Source organism: Lolium rigidum, chromosome 3 (assembly GCF_022539505.1).
Source record: "Lolium rigidum isolate FL_2022 chromosome 3, APGP_CSIRO_Lrig_0.1, whole genome shotgun sequence".
NCBI lineage: Eukaryota > Viridiplantae > Streptophyta > Magnoliopsida > Poales > Poaceae > Lolium > Lolium rigidum.
The window spans coordinates 259,244,797-259,269,137 of NC_061510.1; the positions used below are offsets into that span (position 1 = coordinate 259,244,797).

At 44.7% G+C, this 24,341-nt stretch overlaps 1 protein-coding gene across 1 annotated transcript in view; it reads left to right on the top strand.

Annotated features, from left to right (window-relative positions):
• The window catches only part of LOC124696423 (F-box/LRR-repeat protein 4-like), a 68,001-nt gene extending 43,676 nt beyond the window's left edge, over nt 1-24,325 (top strand). The window contains exon 4 of the mRNA XM_047229155.1: nt 22,492-24,325. Coding sequence (XP_047085111.1) covers nt 22,492-24,075 — 1,584 coding nt within the window. The 3' untranslated portion in view covers nt 24,076-24,325. The remainder of the gene's footprint in view (nt 1-22,491) is intronic.
• Nucleotides 24,326-24,341: the final 16 nt, after the last annotated feature.

Consider the following 24,341-nt stretch of genomic DNA (forward strand, 5'->3'; position numbering starts at 1 on the left):
CCGTCTCGGTGAAATAAGATGTTTGGCTTTTGTTTCGTCGAATTCCGAGAATATTGCCCGAACAGCCTTTCTGGAACCAAAAACAGCAGAAAACAGGAACTGGCACTTCGGCATCTTGTTAATAGGTTAGTTCCGAAAAATGCATAAAATCATTATAAAGTGTGAGCAAAACATGTAGGTATTGTCAGAAAACTAGCATGGAACATCAGAAATTATAGATACGTTGGAGACGTATCATACAGTACTGAAAGCAAAATATTATCCATCCGGGGACATACTAAATTGTCAGCTGAAGAAAGGGAGTTCCTATACATGGCAAAGCATTTGGGCAAGTATCAAAACTTTCAAAAGAGGACACATGTGGCGAGTTGGTGATGGATCCAAAATAAATATCTGGACTGATCTGTGGGTGTCTGGAAGTCCAAACCGCATGATCACTACTAGGAGGAGCAACATTGTGTTCTCTAAAGTTTCTGATCTTATTGACCCCGATACTGAGACGTGGGATGAGGATATTTTATCTGATATTTTTTGGCATGTTGATGTGCAGCGTATTCTTAATATACCTCTAGCAAAGTGGGCTGATGCAGGACTTCGTTTCTTGGCACTTCACCAAGACGGGGATCTTCTCGGTGCGCTCATGTTACCATGCGGAGTGGGATCATCAACACGGCAACAAATTAAGGAGAACCACAAGGTATGGTACATCATCAAATTTGCATGTGTGGAAAACAACATGGTCTTTGAACGTTCCTGCAAAAGTGAAGATACATCTATGAGATCGCTACTGGGAGTTATTCCATGTAACAGTGTGCTAGCTAATAGGCATATGATCTCGAGTTCTCAATGTTCACTTTGTCAAACTGACTGTGAAAGAATTCGACATGCTTTCTTCTGTTGCTCGAGGGTTTTGGAAATTTGGAGCAAACTCGGGCTGGGGGATTTGATATCGCGTGTATGCTCTGTTGAGTCAAATGGTGGTGCAGTGCTATAATCCCTGCTACGTGACAAATTGGCAGTGGCTCCGATGCTCCCTTAGGTGGATCAGAATGATCTTATTGCGGTTTCTGTCTGGTATATCTGGTGGGAACAGAGGAAAGCTACTGATACGTCTCCGACGTATCGATAATTTCTTATGTTCTATGCCATATTATTGATGATACCTACATGTTTTATGCACACTTTATGTCATATTCGTGCATTTTCTGGAACTAACCTATTAACAAGATGCCGAAGTGCCAGTTCCTGTTTTCTGCTGTTTTTGGTTTCAGAAATCCTAGTAACGAAATATTCTCGGAATTGGACGAAACGAAGACCCAGGGGCCTATTTTTCCACGGAGCTTCCAGAAGACCGAAGAGCATATGAAGTGGGGCCACGAGGTGGCGACACCACAAGGCGGCGCGGCCAAGGGGGGGGCCGCGCCGCCCTATGGTGTGGGCCCCTCGTCAGGCCCCCGACTCTGCCCTTCCGCCTACTTAAAGCCTCCGTCGCGAAACCCCTGATGCGAAAAACCACGATACGGAAAACCTTACCGAGACGCCGCCGCCGCCGATCCCATCTCGGGGGATTCGGAGATCTCCTCCGGCACCCTGCCGGAGAGGGGATTCATCTCCCGGAGGACTCTACACCGCCATGGTCGCCTCCGGAGTGATGAGTGAGTAGTTCACCCCCGGACTATGGGTCCATAGCAGTAGCTAGATGGTTGTCTTCTCCACATTGTGCTTCATTGTTGGATCTTGTGAGCTGCCTAACATGATCAAGATCATCTATCCGTAATTCTATATGTTGTGTTTGTCGGGATCCGATGGATAGAGAATACCATGTCATGTTAATTATCAAGTTATTACATATGTGTTGTTTATGATCTTGCATGCTCTCCGTTACTAGTAGAGGATGCTGGCCAAGTTTTTGCTTTTAACTCCAAGAGGGAGTATTTATGCTCGATAGTGGGTTCATGCCTGCATTGACACCGGGACGATGATGAGAAAGTTCTAAGGTTGTGTTGTGCTTGTTGCCGCTAGGGATAAAACATTGGCGCTATGTCCGAGGATGTAGTTGTTGATTACATTACGCACCATACTTAATGCAATTGTCCGTTGTTAGCAACTTAATACTTGGAGGGGGTTCGGATGATAACCCGAAGGTGGACTTTTTAGGCATAGATGCGGTTGGATGGCGGTCTATGTACTTTGTCGTAATGCCCAATTAAATCTCACTATACTTATCATGTCATGTATGTGCATTGTTATGCCCTCTCTATTTGTCAATTGCCCGACTGTAATTTGTTCACCCAACATGCTTTTATCTTATGGGAGAGACACCTCTAGTGAACTGTGGACCCCGGTCCATTCTTTAATACTTGAAATACAAATCTGCTGCAATACTTGTTTTTACTGTTTTCTCTCGCAAACAATCATCTTCCACACAATACGGTTAATCCTTTGTTACAGCAAGCCGGTGAGATTGACAACCTCACTCTGTTTCGTTGGGGCAAAGTACTTTGGTTGTGTTGTGCGGGTTCCACGTTGGCGCCGGAATCCCTGGTGTTGCGCCGCACTACATCCCGCTGCCATCAACCTTCAACGTGCTTCTTGGCTCCTCCTGGTTCGATAAACCTTGGTTTCTTTCCGAGGGAAAACTTGCTGCTGTGCGCATCATACCTTCCTCTTGGGGTTGCCCAACGAACGTGTGAAATACACGCCATCAAGCTCTTTTTCTGGCGCCGTTGCCGGGGAGATCAAGACACGCTGCAAGGGGAGTCTCCACTTCTCAATCTCTTTACTTTGTTTTTGTCTTGCTTTATTTTATTTACTTACTTTGTTTGCTGCACTTATATCAAAACAAAAAAAATTAGTTGCTAGTTTTACTTTATTTGCTATCTTGTTTGCTATATCGAAAACACAAAAAAATTAGTTTACTTGCATTTACTTTATCTAGTTTGCTTTATTTACTACTGCTAAAATGGCCAACCCTGAAAATACTAAGTTGTGTGACTTCACTAGCACAAATAATAATGATTTCCTATGCACACCTATTGCTCCACCTCGCTACTACGAGCAGAATTCTTTGAAATTAAACCTGCTTTACTTAATCTTGTTATGCGAGAGCAATTTTCACGGTGTTAGTTCCGATGATGCTGCTGCCCATCTCAATAATTTTGTTGAACTATGTGAAATGCAAAAATATAAAGATGTAGATGGTGACATTATAAAATTAAAATTGTTTCCTTTCTCATTAAGAGGAAGAGCTAAAGATTGGTTGCTATCTCTCGCCTAAGAATAGTATTGATTCATGGACTAAATGCAAGGATGCTTTTATTGGTAGATATTATCCCCCTGCTAAAATTATATCTTTGAGGAGTAGCATAATGAATTTTAAACAATTGGATAATGAACATGTTGCTCAAGCTTGGGAAAGAATGAAATCTTTGGTTAAAAATTGCCCAACCCATGGAGTCGACTACTTGGATGATCATCCAAACCTTCTATGCGGGACTAAATTTTTCTTCGCGGAATTTATTGGATTCAGCTGCTGGAGGTACCTTTATGTCCATCACTCTTGGTGAAGCAACAAAGCTTCTTGATAATATGATGATTAATTACTCTGAATGGCACACGGAAAGAGCTCCACAAGGTAAGAAGGTAAATTCTGTTGAAGAATCCTCTTCCTTGAATGATAAGGTTGATGCTATTATGTCTATGCTTGCGAATGATAGGACTAATGTTGATCCTAATAATGTTCCATTAGCTTCATTGGTTGCCCAAGAAGAACATGTTGATGTAAACTTCATTAAAAATAATAATTTCAACAACAATGCTTATCGGAACAATTCTAGTAATAACTATAGGCCATATCCTTATAATAATGGTAACGGTTATGCTAATTCTTATGGGAATTCTTACAACAATAATAGGAATACACCCCCTGGACTTGAAGCCATGCTTAAAGAATTTATTAGTACACAAACTGCCTTTAACAAATCTGTTGAGGAAAAGCTCAATAAAATTGATATTCTTGTTTCTAGAGTTGATAGTCTTGCCTCCGATGTTGATCTTTTGAAATCGAAAGTTATGCCTAATAGGGATATTGAAAATAAAATTGTTACTACAGCAAATGCCATCCAAGTTAGAATTAATGAGAATATAAGATTAATGGCTGAACTGCGTGCTAGGTGGGATAGAGAAGAAAATGAAAAACTAGTTAAAAAGGAAAATGTAGCTAAAGTTTGGACTATTACCACCACTAGCAATGCTAATTCTTCACATGTTGCTGCACCTCCTACTATCAATGGTAAAATAATTGGTGTCGGCAATGTTTCTACTCCTAGTGCAAAGCGCGCAAAATTACTCGAAGCCGCTAAACTGCTGAAACTCGCTTGTGATAAAACTCGCTGAAATTTTTTCCAACCTTGGGGATGATAATCCCATTGCTTTAGATTGTAATGATTTAGATTTTGATGATTGCCACATCTCTGAAGTTATAAAGTTCTTACAAAAACTTGCTAAGAGTCCCAATGCTAGCGCTATAAACTTGGCTTTCACAAAACATATTACAAATGCTCTCATAAAAGCTAGAGAAGAGAAACTAAAACTTGAAACTTCTATTCCTAGAAAGCTAGAGGATGGTTGGGAGCCCATCATTAAAATGAGAGTCAAAGATTTTGATTGTAATGCTTTATGTGATCTTGGTGCAAGTATTTCGTTATGCCTAAAAAAGTCTATGATATGCTTGACTTGCCACCATTGAAAAACTGTTATTTGGATGTTAATCTCGCTGATAATGCTAAAAAGAAACCTTTGGGGAAAGTTGATAATGTTCATATTATGGTTAACAATAATCTTGTCCCCGTTGATTTTGTTGTCTTGGATATTGAATGCAATGCATCTTGCCCCATTATATTGGGAAGACCTTTTCTTCGAACCGTTGGTGCCACTATTGATATGAAGGAATGTAATATTAAATATCAATTTCCTCTCAAGAAAGGTATGGAACACTTCCCTAGAAAGAGAATGAAGTTACCTTATGATTCTATCATTACAAAAAATTATGATGTTGATGCTTCGTCTCTTGATGTTACTTGAGATACACTTTCTGCGCCTAGCTGAAAGGCGTTAAAGAAAAGCGCTTATGGGAGACAACCCATGTTTTTACTCCAGTATTTTTGTTTTATATTTGTGTCTTGGAAGTTGTTTACTACTGTAGCAACCTCTCCTTATCTTAGTTTTATGTTTTGTTGTGCCAAGTAAAGTCTTTGATAGAAAAGTAAGTACTAGATTTGGATTACTGCGCAGTTCCAGATTTCTTTGTCTGTCACGAATCTGGGTCTATCTCCCTGTAGGTAGCTCAGAAAATTAAGCCAATTTACGAGCATGATCCTCAGATATGTACGCAACTTTCATTCAATTTGAGCATTTTCGTTTGAGCAAGTCTGGTGGCCTAATAAAATCCATCTTTACGGTCTGTTCTGTTTTGACAGATTCTGCCTTTTATTTTGCATTGCCTCTTTTGCTATGTTGGATGAATTTCTTTGATCCATTAATGTCCAGTAGCTTTATGCAATGTCCAGAAGTGTTAAGAATGATTGTGTCACCTCTGAACATGTGAATTTTTATTATGCACTAACCCTCTAATGAGTTGTTTCGAGTTTGGTGTGGAGGAAGTTTTCAAGGATCAAGAGAGGAGTATGATGCAATATGATCAAGGAGAGTGAAAGCTCTAAGCTTGGGGATGCCCCGGTGGTTCACCCCTGCATATTATAAGAAGACTCAAGCGTCTAAGCTTGGGGATGCCCAAGGCATCCCCTTCTTCATCGACAACATTATCAGGTTCCTCCCCTGAAACTATATTTTTATTCCGTCACATCTTATGCACTTTGCTTGGAGCGTCGGTTTGTTTTTGTTTTTTTGTTTTGTTTGAATAAAATGGATCCTAGCATTCACTTTATGGGAGAGAGACACGCTCCGCTGTAGCATATGGACAAGTATGTCCTTAGGCTCTACTCATAGTATTCATGGCGAAGTTTCATCTTCGTTAAATTGTTATATGGTTGGAACTGGAAAATGCTACATGTAGTAACTCTAAAATGTCTTGGATAATTTGATACTTGGCAATTGTTGTGCTCATGTTTAAGCTCTTGCATCATATACTTTGCACCCATTAATGAAGAAATACTTAGAGCTTGCTAATCTGGTTTGCATATTTGGTTTCTCTAGAGTCTAGATAACATCTAGTATTGAGTTTTGAACAACAAGGAAGACGGTATGGAGTCTTATAATGTTTACAATATGTCTTTTATGTGAGTTTTGCTGTACCATTCATCCTTGTGTTTGTTTCAAATAACCTTGCTAGCCTAAACCTTGTATCGAGAGGGAATACTTCTCATGCATCCCAAATACTTGAGCCAACCACTATGCCATTTGTGTCCACCATACCTACCTACTACATGGTATTTATCCGCCATTCCAAAGTAAATTGCTTGAGTGCTACCTTTAAAATTCCATCATTCACCTTTGCAATATATAGCTCATGGGACAAATAGCTTAAAAACTATTGTGGTATTGAATATGTACCTATGCACTTTATCTCTTATTAAGTTGCTTGTTGTGCGATAACCATGTTTACGGGGACGCCATCAACTATTCTTTGTTGAATATCATGTGAGTTGCTATGCATGTCCGTCTTGTCTCGAAGTAAGAGAGATCTACCACCTTTATGGTTGGAGCATGCATATTGTTAGAGAAGAGCATTGGGCCGCTAACTAAAGCCATGATTCATGGTGGAAGTTTCAGTTTTGGACACATATCCTCAATCTCATATGAGAATAATAATTGTTGCCACATCCTTATGCATTAAAGAGGAGTCCATTATCTGTTGTCCATGTTGTCCCGGTATGGATGTCTAAGTTGAGAATAATCAAAAGCGAGAAATCCAAAATGCGAGCTTTCTCCTTAGACCTTTGTACAAGGAGGCATGGAGGTACCCCATTGTGACACTTGGTTAAAACATGTGTATTGCGATGATCCGGTAGTCCAAGCTAATTAGGACAAGGTGCGGGCACTATTAGTATACTATGCATGAGGCTTGCAACTTGTAAGATATAATTTACATAACTCATATGCTTTATTACTACCGTTGACAAAATTGTTTCATGTTTTCAAAATAAAAGCTCTAGCACAAATATAGCAATCGATGCTTTCCTCTTTGAAGGACCATTCTTTTTACTTTTATGTTGAGTCAGTTCACCTATCTCTCTCCACCTCAAGAAGCAAACACTTGTGTGAACTGTGCATTGATTCCTACATACTTGCATATTGTACTTGATTATATTACTCTATGTTGACTATTATCCATGAGATATACATGTTACAAGTTGAAAGGAACCGCTGAAACTTAATCTTCCTTTGTGTTGCTTCAATACCTTTACTTTGATTTGTTGCTTTATGAGTTAACTCTTATGCAAGACTTATTAATACTTGTCTTGAAGTACTATTCATGAAAAGTCTTTGCTTTATGATTCACTTGTTTACTCATATCATTACCATTGTTTTGATCGCTGCATCCACTACATATGTTTACAAATAGTATGATCAAGGTTATGATGGCATATCACTTCAGAAATTATCTTTGTTATCGTTTTACCTGCTCGGGACGAGCGAGAACTAAGCTTGGGGATGCTTGATACGTCTCCGACGTATCGATAATTTCTTATGTTCTATGCCATATTATTGATGATACCTACATGTTTTATGCACACTTTATGTCATATTCGTGCATTTTCCGGAACTAACCTATTAACAAGATGCCGAAGTGCTCGTTCCTGTTTTCCGCTGTTTTTGGTTTCGTAAATCCTAGTAACGAAATATTCTCGGAATTGGACGAAACGAAGACCCAGGGGCCTATTTTTCCACGGAGCTTCCAGAAGACCGAAGAGCATACGAAGTGGGGCCACGAGGTGGCGACACCACAAGGCGGCGCGGCCAAGGGGGGCCGCGCCGCCCTATGGTGTGGGCCCCTCGTCGGGCCCCCGACTCGCCCTTCCGCCTACTTAAAGCCTCCGTCGCGAAACCCCCGATGCGAAAAACCACGATACGGAAAACCTTACCGAGACGCCGCCGCCGCCGATCCCATCTCGGGGGATTACGGAGATCTCCTCCGGCACCCTGCCGGAGAGGGGATTCATCTCCCGGAGGACTCTACACCGCCATGGTCGCCTCCGGAGTGATGAGTGAGTAGTTCACCCCTGGACTATGGGTCCATAGCAGTAGCTAGATGGTTGTCTTCTCCACATTGTGCTTCATTGTTGGATCTTGTGAGCTGCCTAACATGATCAAGATCATCTATCTGTAATTCTATATGTTGTGTTTGTCGGGATCCGATGGATAGAGAATACCATGTCATGTTAATTATCAAGTTATTACATATGTGTTGTTTATGATCTTGCATGCTCTCCGTTACTAGTAGAGGCTCTGGCCAAGTTTTTGCTTTTAACTCCAAGAGGGAGTATTTATGCTCGATAGTGGGTTCATGCCTGCATTGACACTCGGGACGATGTGACGAAAGTTCTAAGGTTGTGTTGTGCTCTGTTGCCACTAGGGATAAAACATTGGCGCTATGTCCGAGGATGTAGTTGTTGATTACATTACGCACCATACTTAATGCAATTGTCTGTTGTTAGCAACTTAATACTTGGAGGGGTTCGGATGATAACTCCGAAGGTGGACTTTTTAGGCATAGATGCGGTTGGATGGCGGTCTATGTACTTTGTCGTAATGCCCAATTAAATCTCACTATACTTATCATGTCATGTATGTGCATTGTTATGCCCTCTCTATTTGTCAATTGCCCGACTGTAATTTGTTCACCCAACATGCTTTTATCTTATGGGAGAGACACCGCTAGTGAACTGTGGACCCCGGTCCATTCTTTAATACTGAAATACAAATCTGCTTCGCAATACTTGTTTTTACTGTTTTCTCTGCAAACAATCATCTTCCACACAATACGGTTAATCCTTTGTTACGGCAAGCCGGTGAGATTGACAACCTCATCTGTTTCGTTGGGGCAAAGTACTTTGGTTGTGTTGTGCGGGTTCCACGTTGGCGCCGGAATCCCCGGTGTTGCGCCGCACTACATCCCGCTGCCATCAACCTTCAACGTGCTTCTTGGCTCCTCCTGGTTCGATAAACCTTGGTTTCTTTCTGAGGGAAAACTTGCTGCTGTGCGCATCATACCTTCCTCTTGGGGTTGCCCAACGAACGTGTGAAATACACGCCATCACTACTCATGGTGAAGCGATTCAGTCTCCTGCTCGAATTGCTCAGTCGATCTCTGCGCTCACTCTGAATTTCTCTAGGGCAAAGAAGAAGAAGAAGACATGAATTGATAGACATGGGCGGGTGAAACCAAAGGAAAATTTTGAAGGAGATATGCCCTAGAGGCAATAATAAAGTGGTTATTATTTATATCTTTATGTTTATGATAAATGTTTATATATCATGCTAGAATTGTATTAACCGAAACATTAGTACATGTGTGATATGTAGACAACAAGAAGTCCCTAGTATGCCTCTTAAACTAGCTTGTTGATTAATGGATGATTAGTTTCATAATCATGAACATTGGATGTTATTAATAACAAGGTTATATCATTATATGAATGATGTAATGGACACACCCAATTAAGCGTAGCATAAGATCTCGATCATTAAGTTATTTGCTATAAGCTTTCGATACATAGTTACCTAGTCCTTATGACCATGAGATCATGTAAATCACTTATACCGGAAAGGTACTTTGATTACACCAAACACCACTCGCGTAAATGGGTGGCTATAAAGGTGGGATTAAGTATCCGGAAAGTATGAGTTGAGGCATATGGATCAATAGTGGGATTTGTCCATCCCGATGACGGATAGATATACTCTGGGCCCTCTCGGTGGAATGTCGTCTAATGTCTTGCAAGCATATGAATGAGTTCATAAGAGACCACATACCACGGTACGAGTAAAAGAGTACTTGTCGGAGACGAGGTTGAACAAGGTATAGAGTGATACCGAAGATCAAACCTCGGACAAGTAAAATATCGCGAGACAAAGGGAATTGGTAATGTATGTGAATGGTTCATTCGATCACTAAAGTCATCGTTGAATATGTGGGAGCCATTATGGATCTCCGGATCCCGCTATTGGTTATTGGTCGGAGTGAGTACTCAACCATGTCCGCATAGTTCTCGAACCGTAGGGTGACACACTTAAAGTTGGATGTTGAAATGGTAGTTCTTGAATATGGAATGAAGTTGGAATATTTGTTCGGAGTCCCGGATGTGATCCCGGACATCACGAGGAGTCCCGGAATGGTCCGGAGAATAAGATTCATATATAGGATGTCATTTTATGTGAATAAAATGTCGCGGAAGGTTCTATGGAAGGTTCTAGAAGGTTCTAGAAAAGTCCGGAAGAAACCACCAAGGAAGGTGGAGTCCACAAGGGACTCCACCCCCATGGCCGGCCAACCCTAGTGGGGGAGGAGTCCCAAGTGGACTCCCCTTAGGGGCCGGCCACCCCACATGGGAGGTGGGAATCCCACCTTTGGGTGGGAGTCCTATTTGGGCTAGGATTGCCCCCTCCTATGGAAGGATTTGGTTCGGGTCTTATTCGAAGACTTGGACACCACCTCTTGGGGTTCCACCTATATAATGAGGGACAAGGGGAGGGGGCCGGCCACCTCAAACACCACCAAGGTGGCCGCACCCCTATAGTGGCCGGCGCCCCCTCTCCCCAAACCCTAGCCGCCTCGCTCCTCCACTTCCCGCACGCTTAGCGAAGCTCCGCCGGACTTCTCCACCACCACCGACACCACGCCGTCGTGCTGTCGGATTCAAGAGGAGCTACTACTTCCGCTGCCCGCTGGAACGGGGAGGTGGACGTCGTCTTCATCAACAACCGAACGTGTGACCGAGTACGGAGGTGCTGCCCGTTCGTGGCGCCGGAACCGATCGTGATCAAGATCTTCTACGCGCTTTTGCAAGCGGCAAGTGAACGTCTACCGCAGCAACAAGAGCCTCATCTTGTAGGCTTTGGAATCTCTTCAAGGGTGAGACTCGATACCCCCTCGTTGCTACCGTCTTCTAGATTGCATCTTGGCTTGGATTGCGTGTTCGCGGTAGGAAAATTTTTGTTTTCTATGCTACGTTATCCTACGGTGGTATCGAGCCGTGTCTATGCATAGATGGTTGCACGAGTAGAACACAATGGTTTGTGGGCGTTGATGCTCTTGTTATCTTTAGTTGAGTACTTTGCATCTTTATGGCATAGTGGGATGAAGCGGCTCGGACTAACTTTACATGACCGCGTTCATGAGACTTGTTCCTCGTTCGACATGCAACTTGTATTGCATAAGAGGCTTTGCGGGTGTCTGTCTCTCCTACTATAGTAAAGATTCAATTTACTCTTCTATTGACAACATTAGTATCAACGTTGTGGTTCATGTTCGTAGGTAGATTAGATCTATATCGAAAAACCCTAAACCACGTAAAATATGCAAACCAAATTAGAGAGCGTCTAACTTGTTTTTGCGGGGTTTGGTGATGTGATATGGCCATAATGTGATGATGAATATGTATGAGATGATCATTATTGTATTGTGGCAACCGGCAGGAGCCTTATGGTTGTCTTTAAATTTCATGTTGAGTAGTATTTCAAAGTAGTTGTAATAGTTGCTACATGGAGGACAATCATGAAGACGGCGCCATTGACCTTGGTGCTTCGCCGACGATGATGGAGATCATGCCCGAAGATGATGGAGATCATGTCCGTGCTTTGGAGATGAAGATCAAAGGCGCAAAGACAAAAGGGCCATATCATATCACATATGAGCTGCATGTGATGTTAATCCTTTTATGCATCTTATTTTGCTTAGATCGCGACGGTAGCATTATAAGATGATCCCTCACTAAAATCTCAAGATAATAAAGTGTTCATCCTTAGTAGCACCGTTATCAAGTCTTGTCGTTTCGAAGCATCTCGTGATGATCGGGTGTGATAGATTCAATAAGTACATACAAACGGGTGCAAGACAGTTTTGCACATGCGGATACTAAGGTGGCCTTGACGAGCCTAGCATGTACGGACATGGTCTCGGAACACATGATACCGAAAGGTAGAGCATGAATCATATGGTTGATATGATGAACACTTTGAGTGTTCGCCAAAGAAATCACACCTTTTCTCGTGATGATCGGGTTTTGGTGCGGTGGATTTGGTTCGTGTGATCACTAAGACAATGCGAGGGATATTGTTTTGAGTGGGAGTTCATCTAGATTTTTAATTATGTAGAATTAAAATTTGAACTCAATTTGTCATAAACTTAGTCTAAACTATTGCAAATATATGTTGTAGAGATGGCGTCCCCAATCAATTTTAACCAGTTCCTAGAGAAAGAAAAGCTTAAGAGCAACGGTAGCAACTTCACCGATCGGTTCCGTCATGTGAGGATCTTCCTCTCGGCGGAAATCCGCAATATGTGCTTGATGCACCGCTAGGTGACCCTCCTGCGGAAACCGAAACCGATGAAGTAAAAGCTGTTTACGCGACTCGGAAAACTCGGTACTCTCAAGTTCAGTGTGCCATCTTATGCGAGTGCGGAATCCGATCTTCAAAAACGTTTTGAGCACCACGATCCTCATGAGTTGATGAAAGAGTTGAAGACTATTTTTGAGACTCATGCGGCCGTGGAATGCTATGAAGCATCGAAACAATTTTTCAGTTTGTATGATGGAAGAAGGCAGCTCCGTTAGTGAGCACATGCTCGCCATGACCGGGCATGCGAAGAAACTCGGTGACTTGGGAATAGTGATTCCTAATGATCAGGGATTAATCGTGTCCTTCAATCACTGCCACCAAGTTACAAGAACTTTGTGATGAACTACAATATGCGGAACATGAACAAGGAGTTACCGAACTCTTTGGCATGCTAAAAGCTGCTGAGATTGAGATCAAGAAAGAGCACCAAGTGTTGATGGTCAACAAGACCACCAGTTTCAAGAAACAGGGGCAAGTCTAAGGGAAAATTCAAGAAGGGTGGCAAGAAAGGCTGCCACGCCTCCTGTGAAACCTAAGAACGGCCCTAAGCCCGATGTCTGAGTGCTATTATCGCAAGGAGAAGGGACACTTGGAAGCGTAATTGCTCCAAGTATCCGGCTGATACGAAGAGCGGCCTTGTCAAGAAGAAGAAAGAAGGTATATATGATATACATGTTATAGATGTTCATTTCACTGGTTCTCGTTCTAGTACTCGGGTATTTGATACTTGGTTCGGTTGCTCATATTTGTAACTCGAAACAGGAACTAAAGAATAAACGACAACTCGTCGAAGGATGAAGTGACGATGCGCGTTGGAAACGGATCCAAGGTCAATGTGATCGCAATCGGCACACTTCCTCTACATCTACCTTCGGGATTAGTTTTAAGCCTAAATAATTGTTATTATGTACCTGCGTTGAGCATGAACATTATATCTGGATCTTGTTTAATGCAAGACGGTTATTCATTCAAGTCCGAGAATAATGGTTGTTCTATTTTTATGAATAATATCTTTTATGGTCGAGCACCACAAAAGAATGGCTTATTTACGTTAGATCTCGATAGTAGTGATACGCATATACATAACATTGATGCTAAGCGAATTAAATTGAATGATAATTCTACTTATATGTGGCACTTGTCGTCTTGGTCATATTGGAGTGAAACGCATGAAGAAACTCCATACTCGATGGATTACTAGAATCACTTGACTTTGAGTCACTTGATAGATGCGAAGCATGTCCGATGGGAAAAATGACTAAGACTCCATTTTACGGTATGATGGAGCGAGCTACTCGACTTATTGGAAATCATACATACCGATGTGTGCGGACCAATGAGCGTAGCATCGCGCGGTGGTTATCGTTATGTTCTAACCTTCACGGATGATCCGAGTAGATATGGGTATATCTATTTCATGAAACATAAATCCGAAACTTTCGAGAAGTTTAAGGAATTCCAAAGTGAAGTAGAAAATCAACGTAACAAGAAGATTAAATTTCTACGATCGATCGTGGAGGTGAATATCTGAGTTATGAGTTTGGCATGCATTTAAAGAAATGCGGAATACTTTCACAATTGACACCGCGGGAACACCACAACGAAACGGTGTGTCCGAACGTCGTAATCGAACTCTCTTAGATATGGTTCGTTCTATGATGTCTCTTACTGATTTGCCGTTATCTTTTTGGAGTTATGCATTAGAGACGACCGCATTCACTTTAAATAGAGCACCATCAAAATCCGTAGAAACGACACCGTATGAATTATGGTTTAATAAGAAACCTAAGTCTGTCGTTCTCGAAAGTTTGGGGTTGCGAAGCCTATGTAAAAAGGTTACAACCGGACAAGCTAGAACCCAAAGCGGAGAAATGCGTCTTCATAGGATACCCTAAGGAAACTATAGGGTACACTTTCTATCACGAATCCGAAGGCAAAATCTTTGTTGCTAAGAACGGAACCTTTCTTGAGAAAGAATTTCTCACTAAAGAAGTGACTTGGAAGAAAAGTAGAACTCGATGAGATTGATGAATCTATACTCGTTGATCAGAGTAGCGCGAGTACCGGAAGTTGTACCTGTACCGCCTACACCGGCAACGAGAGGAAGCAAATGATAATGATCATGAAACTTCGAACGAGGAAACTATCGAACCTCGCGGATCGACAAGGGAACGTACCACTCCCGATTGGTTTGATCCTTGTCTAAATGTCATGATTGTGGATAACAATGATGAGGACCCTGCGACGTATGAAGAAGCGATGATGAGCCCGAGATTCCAACAAATGGCAAGAAGCCATGAAATCCGAAATGGGATCCATGTATGATAACAAAGTATGGACTTTGGTAGACTTACCTGAGAGCCGAAAGGCTGTCGAGAATAAATGGATCTTCAAGAGAAAAACAGATGCTGATGGTAATATTACTGTCTATAAAGCTCGACTTGTCGCAAAGGGTTTCCGACAAATTCAAGGAGTTGACTACGATGAGACTTTCTCACCGGTAGCGAAGCTAAAATCTGTGAGGATTTTGTTAGCAATAGCTGCATTTTTCGATTATGAGATTTGGCGGATGGATGTCAAAACGGCGTTCCTTAATGGAGACATTGAGGAAGAGTTGTATATGGTACAACCCAAAGGTTTTGTCGATCCTAAAAATGCTTGACAAAGTATGCAAACTTCGGCGTTCAATCTATGGACTGAAGCAAGCATCAAGAAGTTGGAACCGACGCTTTGATAAGGTGATCAAAGACTTCGGGTTTATACGGTGTCATGGAGAGGCCTGTATTTACAAGAAAGTGAGTGGGAGCTCCGTAGCATTCCCGATATTATATGTAGATGACATATTATTGATCGGGAATGATATAGAACTATTAGCGAGTGTTAAGGGTTATTTGAATAATAGTTTTTCAATGAAAGACCTTGGTGAAGCATCATATATATTAGGCATCAAGATTTATAGAGATAGATCAAGACGCCTAATAGGGCTATCACAGAGTACATATCTGGACAAGATTCTAAAGAAATTTAGAATGGACGAAAGTAAGAAAGGGTTCTTACCTATGTTACCAGTGCAAGGTATTGAGTAAGACTCAAGGACCGGCTACGGCGGAAGAAAGAGAAAGGATGAATAATATCCCCTATGCCTCGGCGATGGGATCTATCATGTATGCCATGCTATGTACTAGACCGGATATAGCACATGCTCGTTAGTTTGACTAGCGAGATATCAAAGTGATCCAGGAATGGAACACCTGGACAGCGGTCAAGAATATCCTGAAGTACTTGAAAAGAACTAAGGATATGTTTCTTTGTTATGGAGGTGACCAAGAGCTCGTTGTAAACGGTTACACCGATGCAAGTTGGAACACCGATCCCGATGACTCTAAGTCACAATGCAGGTACGTGTTTATATTGAATGGTGCTGCGAGTAAGCTGGGCAAGCTCGAAGCGAGTACACGGTGGCGAAGTCTTCAACGGAATCGCAGTACATAGCGGCTTCGGAGGCTTCATCGAAGCGGTATGGATGAAGAGGTTCATTGTAGAGCTCGGTGTGGTTCCTAGTGCATTGGACCCATTAATCATTTCATCGTGATAACATGGGTGCCATCGCCAATGCACAAGAACCAAGGTCACACAAGAGGCTGAAGCATATCAAGCTGCGTTACCACTCGATTCGCGAGTACATCGAAGATGGAGAAGTAAAGATTTGCAAAGTACACACTGATCTGAATGTAGTAGATCCGTTGACTAAAGCTCTCCCTAGGGCAAAGCATGACCAACACCAGAATGCCATGGGTGTTAGGTATATTACTATGTAATCTAGATTATTGACTCTAGTGCAAGTGGGAGATCGAAGGAGATATGCCCTAGAGGCAATAATAAAGTGGTTATTATTTATATCTTTATGTTTATGATAAATGTTTATATATCATGCTAGAATTGTATTAACCGAAACATTAGTACATGTGTGATATGTAGACAACAAGAAGTCCCTAGTATGCCTCTTAAACTAGCTTGTTGATTAATGGATGATTAGTTTCATAATCATGAACATTGGATGTTATTAATAACAAGGTTATATCATTATATGAATGATGTAATGGACACACCCAATTAAGCGTAGCATAAGATCTCGTCATTAAGTTATTTGCTATAAGCTTTCGATACATAGTTACCTAGTCCTTATGACCATGAGATCATGTAAATCACTTATACCGGAAAGGTACTTTGATTACACCAAACACCACTGCGTAAATGGGTGGCTATAAAGGTGGGATTAAGTATCCGGAAAGTATGAGTTGAGGCATATGGATCAATAGTGGGATTTGTCCATCCCGATGACGGATAGATATACTCTGGGCCCTCTCGGTGGAATGTCGTCTAATGTCTTGCAAGCATATGAATGAGTTCATAAGAGACCACATACCACGGTATGAGTAAAAGAGTACTTGTCAGGAGACGAGGTTGAACAAGGTATAGAGTGATACCGAAGATCAAACCTCGGACAAGTAAAATATCGCGAGACAAAGGGAATTGGTAATGTATGTGAATGGTTCATTCGATCACTAAAGTCATCGTTGAATATGTGGGAGCCATTATGGATCTCCGGATCCCGCTATTGGTTATTGGTCGGAGTGAGTACTCAACCATGTCCGCATAGTTCTCGAACCGTAGGGTGACACACTTAAAGTTGGATGTTGAAATGGTAGTTCTTGAATATGGAATGAAGTTGGAATATTTGTTCGGAGTCCCGGATGTGATCCCGGACATCACGAGGAGTCCCGGAATGGTCCGGAGAATAAGATTCATATATAGGATGTCATTTTATGTGAATAAAATGTCGCGGAAGGTTCTATGGAAGGTTCTAGAAGGTTCTAGAAAAGTCCGGAAGAAACCACCAAGGAAGGTGGAGTCCACAAGGGACTCCACCCCCATGGCCGGCCAACCCTAGTGGGGGAGGAGTCCCAAGTGGACTCCCCCTAGGGGCCGGCCACCCCCCACATGGGAGGTGGGAATCCCACCTTTGGGTGGGAGTCCTAGTTGGGCTAGGATTGCCCCCTCCTATGGAAGGATTTGGTTCGGGTCTTATTCGAAGACTTGGACACCACCTCTTGGGGTTCCACCTATATAATGAGGGACAAGGGGAGGGGGCCGGCCACCTCAAACACCACCAAGGTGGCCGCACCCCTATAGTGGCCGGCGCCCCTCTCCCCAAACCCTAGCCGCCTCGCTCCTCCACTTCCCGCACGCTTAGCGAAGCTCCGCCGGACTTCTCCACCACCACCGACACCACGCCGTCGTGCCGCTCGGATTCAAGAGGAGCTACTACTTCCGCTGCCCGCCGGAACGGGGAGGTGGACGTCGTCTTCATCAACAACCGAACGTGTGACCGAGTACGGAGGTGCTGCCCGTTCGTGGCGCCGGAACCGATCGTGATCAAGATCTTCTACGCGCTTTTGCAAGCGGCAAGTGAACGTCTACCGCAGCAACAAGAGCCTCATCTTGTAGGCTTTGGAATCTCTTCAAGGGTGAGACTCGATACCCCCTCGTTGCTACCGTCTTCTAGATTGCATCTTGGCTTGGATTGCGTGTTCGCGGTAGGAAAATTTTTGTTTTCTATGCTACGTTATCCTACAAATTTTGTGAAATTAAATGTGGATGCAGGGTTTAGTGCTGACGCTGGTTCTGGAAGTACCGGGGCAATCCTTCGTGATGATACTGGGGGATTCCTAGCGGCTAGTTGCTGTGGCATCCCCTTTATTTCTTATCCATCTTCTGCCGAAGCTAGAGCGCTTCGGGACAGACTGATCCTTGCTGGCCAGGTAGGATGCAACAGGATAGAGGTGAACTCCAATTGCATGGACGTTATTGAAGTGATGAATCAAGGCGGGAATTCGTTTGGTCCAGCGGAAGCTATTTATGAGGAGTGTTCGATGCTTTGTCATAGTTTTACCGAGGTGGTGTTTTCTCATTGTTATAGAGAAGCCAATATGGCCACACATGCTTTAGCTAGACATTCAGAGGGGCCAGAGTCAATTGCCTGGCTAGATGACCCCCCGATTTAATTTTTAGTGTGTTGTCGAATGATGTAACTGTTATGTGATGCAGACAACAAGTTTATTACGCACTCTTTTCCTTAACAGGGTACCTATGGGGACAGGAAGGTTTTAATGAGGCGGCTTGCTTATCTAATATATTATGATTTTTTTCAAAAAAAGGAAGGATCTATGGGAATACATCCTCATGTCTCCCTTTTCTCCACCGTGGTTATTATATCTGAGATGGGTATGCTATACCGGGTTCTCAACGTTGGCATCCCTGGTATGAAGCCCATGAAGGAATAGGGGAAAGCCCATGAAAAAATCTAGATGAAGCCGAAGATCTTACGTTACGTAAATTAGGAAAGCTATGCCCATATCGGGTGAATCGACTTATGATGTAACTCGACCTCGAGGTGGACTCTGAGACCTAGCCCGTTATATAAGTGCTAGGAGGAGCCACCGAGGAGGGACAAATTCAACTAGAGGATACACTATGTAACCCTAGATTCATATAATACAATTTCGGCGAGAGCCTTTGACCATACTTTTCATCGGCTGCCTAGTTTGGTTGACCGGTTTGTTGATTTGCCAGTGTCCTCCTTCCTAGAAACCCAAGTCCATCATCATGAGCATTGACAAGGTTAACCCTTTGTCAATATCCTTTACTACTTTCTTGCTTGTCATATAGGGAAATTCACATAGTTGCATATCTAGAGAATTACCTTCATGTCAAACCTAAATTGGAAAGATCTAAAAAAGGTTTCAAAAAAAAGAAAGATCTAAAAAATTAGTAGCGCATATTCACCCCTCTAGTCTTTCATACATGTCCTTTCATCACCAATATCTTCTCTTAGTGAGGGTAATTTATTGGATCTATATCTTGGAGTCTTATGTGGATTTCCTCCTTTGTTATTCTCCTCACATTACCCAATAGCTTTAGTTGTTGTGGTGGGATTTGATAGGGAAGAATTTCAACACTTTGAGTACTCTTGCCATTGCATTTGGTGCATCAGGTTCAGTTCTCCATAGATTCGTGGAAGTGAAAGTGAGAATCTTATTACTCTCAGGTTCTTGTACCCGAAGCTTGTTCCTATTGGGTTCTTGGAACCCTATATGCCATTTTGGCTCGGTTGTGACGCACAACTTACTCATTGTGGTGTAAAGCTTCGGTGGATTACTTGGGGCCTCTAATTCAGCTGTGGAGATTTCCCCAAGCTTGACGCCTTTTCTTGAGAGCCTCCAATTAAGTTGTGGAGATTGACCCAATTTGTATCGGTTCGGTGACTTCCCTCAGGGGTTCCCATAGTGGATTGAGAACTTCCCTTTTGGTGGGAAGGCTTGAGAAGAATACGTCGAGCTACTGTGGCATCTGGGGCCTTGTGCCTCCACACCGCTCCAATCGAGAGTATCATCCGCACGGGTGTGAACTTTGGGATACATCATCGTCTCGATGTGCCTTGATTATTTCTACAACCCCAGCTTCATTTCTCACACTAGAGATAGGAATGGATCCTCTCCCCCGGCAGACAACCACTTCAGAAATCGCCCACTGCAGCGGGGCACCACCCCCGCTGGGTCAGACCACCACCAACCGACAACCGCCTCGCCATTCTATCAGCCAGGAACCTCGCCAGTGTTTGCCTGTTGGACACCACCTCGCCATACCACCGATAGGGAACCTTGTTGGAGTTTGCCCGCTGGCCATCGCCTCGCCAAACTACCAACAAGAGACATCACCGTAGTTCGCCCGCCGACCCTCACCTCGTCAGATTAGTGGCCGAGAACCTCTTCGAGTTTGTCGTGAATGACAATAGATGTTTAAGTCGTGTTGGTATCTAGGTATCTAGACCCGAAATGCGTGGTTGTGGTCCCTTTGTGGCGTGTGGTGCTGTATAGGCCCCTCGCTGGTGGTGCTTGGTGGTTGGCGGCAATGGAATCCATGCATCGCAACATGGACAACTCCATAGTCTAGATGCTTCCCTATTGGATCTACAAGCTTTTCCCGCGGGAGTGGAGGAGAACTCGGCGAAAGCCTTTTCGCAACATTGGATCAGTGCTGATGTTGATGCCTTTCGGGCGTCGTATTCTTGCTTGGGAGGCGTTCTTGGAGAGCTTCTCTTCCTATCTCAACATTATCATCTTGGTCTCTTAATGTGAAAACCCAAATTGTTGTTCATATTGGGCAGCATCTTTGCTTCCCTCTTAGGGGAATTGCCTTGGAGAGACCGTTTGTGGATGTTTCGTGGCACACCTCTCATGCAAGGTTGTTGGAGGTCGGAATGCTACCAGGAGGGTTGGAAAGTGATGTGGTTGCGTCTCTACAGTATAGGGTGACGGCTCATATGACTTGGGTGGTAATTACTAGCCGCTAGTGCGGTAGGATCATTGGCCTAGAGGGTGCGATTTGACTTTATGTTAGGGCATCTGCACCGGATGTCTAGTGCGACGCCCGTGGTTTGAGGGTGCTTGTCTTTGAGAGCATTTGAGCATGTATCATGTGGGTGATGAGTTGGCTCACAATGTTGGCCATCAATGTGTCAGAGCGTCACATTTGGTGCATGGTCTCTTGAAGTGTGACCATCTTCATCTTTGCAAAAGGGTGATCCATAGCAGTTATGACTTCTTCTTTCCAGCAATGGTGGGAATCGGTTAGCTTGTCTTAGCGAATCATTGTTGGTTGTGTTTTTGTGGTTGGCTACTTCTTGTCGCATTTGCCGTGTCTTCGGCAAGTGTGAGCGTGACCTTGTGATGTTGGTGTTCGACTGGGTTTGTCCTCGTTTGTATTGGCTTTTTCTTCCTAATTAACGAAAATGGAAAATCTTTTGACTTTGTTTCAGTTTTATTTTTTTTCATCTCCGATAATTTCTACAGCAGCATTAGCTTGATTTTGTAGTTCATGTGAATCCAAGGGAATTACGGTCTCACCCTGCAAAATGGACTCGAGAGCAGCGAATCTCTGTGATTTCTCTCCATGGGAGTAAAAGAAAGAGAGAAGTCCAATTTACCCCCCCTAAACTTGTCTCAAAGCTTAGCTTACAACCCTGAACTTTACTTTGGTTCAACTTTCAACCCTGAATTCTAAAAACGGTTCAGAATCACCCCTTGCATTGTCTTAAGCCGGGTTTTCTTGTCACGTAATGTATTGTATTAGAAAAATAGTGCGTACATGTATTCTATGTCTATAACTCTTCATCTTCAAATGTATGCTTCATCTTCAACTCTTCACCCGCCGGAATAAAAATGTCTCCCCCGCGGCTCGCTGCGCTGCGTGGTGGTTGCCCCATGCTGGCGGAAGGCCGAGCACGACATGTCATGTGTAGAGAGTAGACGCCGGGTGTTATTGTCCGATGGAGGCACCCCTCTATGGTCGCCATGGCCTCGTTCCAGGGAGGAAGATGATCATGATGAGGCATGAGGTGATCATGTGATATGGTGAGAGAGGAAATACATATATGTACCGTGTATGTTGATAAGTTGGCACAATATATAGGGAGAAAAACCGGCTCAAAACTTGTCAAAAAGGGTAGAAGGTTCAATTCCGAACGGTTTATAGAATTCATGGTTGAAGATTAAACCAAAGTAAAGTGAAGGGTTGTAATCTAAACTTTGAGATGAGTTTAGGGGTAAATTGAACTTCTCTCTAAAATAAAAGAAAAGAGATGCATTTTGCAAGATAGCCAAAGCTTGGCTGCCACAGCCGACGTTGACACACCCTCTTTTTGTCAATGTCAGCATCTCCCCTTCCCCTTCCCCACCTAATCTCGCGGGAGACCGCACAAGCTAAAGCTTACCCCTCCCCCACCTCAACCTTTCCCCAATCCAATTCCAACCTGAGCAGCAGCCCGATTCCCCTGAACAACCCGATGATTAGCTGACGACTCCTCGCGCTCTACCCACCCCGGCCACGGCGCCTACGAGCCCCCGCCGCGGCGGCGGAGGCCGCCGCGCCGGCACCGGTGGCGGGGGATGCGGCGGCGGCGGCGGCGTGGACGACGCCGCGCTCTGCGACGACCTGCTGCAGGAGGTGTTCGGCCTGCTCCCGCGCGCCGCCGCGCCGTCCGTCTCCCTCGTCTCCCGCCGCTGGCTCGCGCTCCTACGGGCGTCCACCTCCCGCCTGACGCTCCGCCTGCCGCCGGCCTCCAACACCGGAGCCTCGCCCTCCGCTGCCCTCGCCGACCTGCTCTCGCGGTACCCCTACCTATCCGCGCTGGCCGTGGTCTCCGCCGCCGCCCACGACGCCGACCTGGTCCTACTCGCGGTCGCCGCCTCGCCCTCGGCCACCCGGCTCACCGCGCTGCGCTTCTCGCTCGGCTCGCCCGTCTCGCCCGCCACGCTCAGCGCCGTCTCCCTCACCTTCTCCGGCCTCACCTCGCTCCACCTCACCGCCATCAGCCCGCTCTCCTTCCGCTGGCTCGCCTGCCTGCCATGCCTCAAGTCCTTCGCCCTCGTCAACTCCGCCTCTCCCGCCGTTGACTCAACCTCTTCCACCACCTCCTCCGACCCCTACGCCGAGGCCGAAGCCGTGGCGCCGTTGCCGCTCGAGAGGCTGTCGCTCTGCGGCATCCGCTCCGGCCACCGCGGCCTCGGGTGGCTGTGGCAGCGCTGCGGGAGCCTCCGCTGGCTGCAGCTGCGCGCCTGCGACAGCATCGGGGACGGGCCCGCGTCAACCGCCTTCCCGGAATGCCTCGACGGCCTGCTCGAGCTGGAGCTCCGCGCCTGCCGCTCCGTCGCGGACCGCGTGCTCCTCCTGGCCGCCGACCGCTGCCACGCGCTAACGTCCCTCCTGGTGTACGACGGCGGCAGCAGGGAGGCCCTCCTCCACTTCATGCACCAGCGTGCCGCTGCTCTGCACACCCTCGACCTCCGCCTGCCTCTGGACCTGCACAACGACCACCTCCTCGCGATTGGTGCAGATCACAACGGTCACCACAGCCAGGGCAGTCTCGCGGTCCTTCGCCTCCAAAGCTGCGTCCTCATCACCGGGGATGGTCTCCGCTCTCTGGCGCTCACAGCCATTGGGGCAGGTATCCAAGAGGTCGCCCTAGTGAGCTGCGACGTACTTGAACGGGAGCCTGGGCTGCTCACCTTCCTCAGCCAGAGCATGCGCCAGCTCCGCCGTCTCGATCTGTCTTACAACGAGACGCTCAAGGACAAGGAGATTGGTGCCATGCTATCGTCTTGCCGGAATCTAATTGACATCAGGTTTAGAGGCTGCCGCTGCCTTACTGGAGAGTCACTAGTCTCGTTGCTCAGGCACTGTGGGCGGTCAGTGGAGGTCCTGGACATCTCCCGCTGCCCTGGCATCAAAGGACCCAGTGTCGAATTCTTTGCCCTGCGAGCCACCCGTTTGAATCATTTGATCATCGAGGAGAGCTCGGCGTCGGAGGAATTGAAGGCAATTGCGCAGGCCAAAGGCATCAAGCTTGGCCCATTGCCTTGTGAAGGATCATTCTGATCTAAGGTAACCTTATTATTCAGAATGAAACTCATCGATGCTGGAACTTAAGGAATCGCTTACTGAATGTTGAATAAGGGGTTAGTGCTTACTTATCTGTGTATAAAACTATGATGGAAATGTGTGTGTGTATGTCTTGTTAACTGTAAACTTGTAATTAAAAGGCCCCTCTTGCTGCCTGACTTGTAAATTGAGCAGCAAGAATTGTGCTATTGTATATGTGTAAAGAAATAAAGCTGAAACTATCGCATGGTATTCAAGTTTCC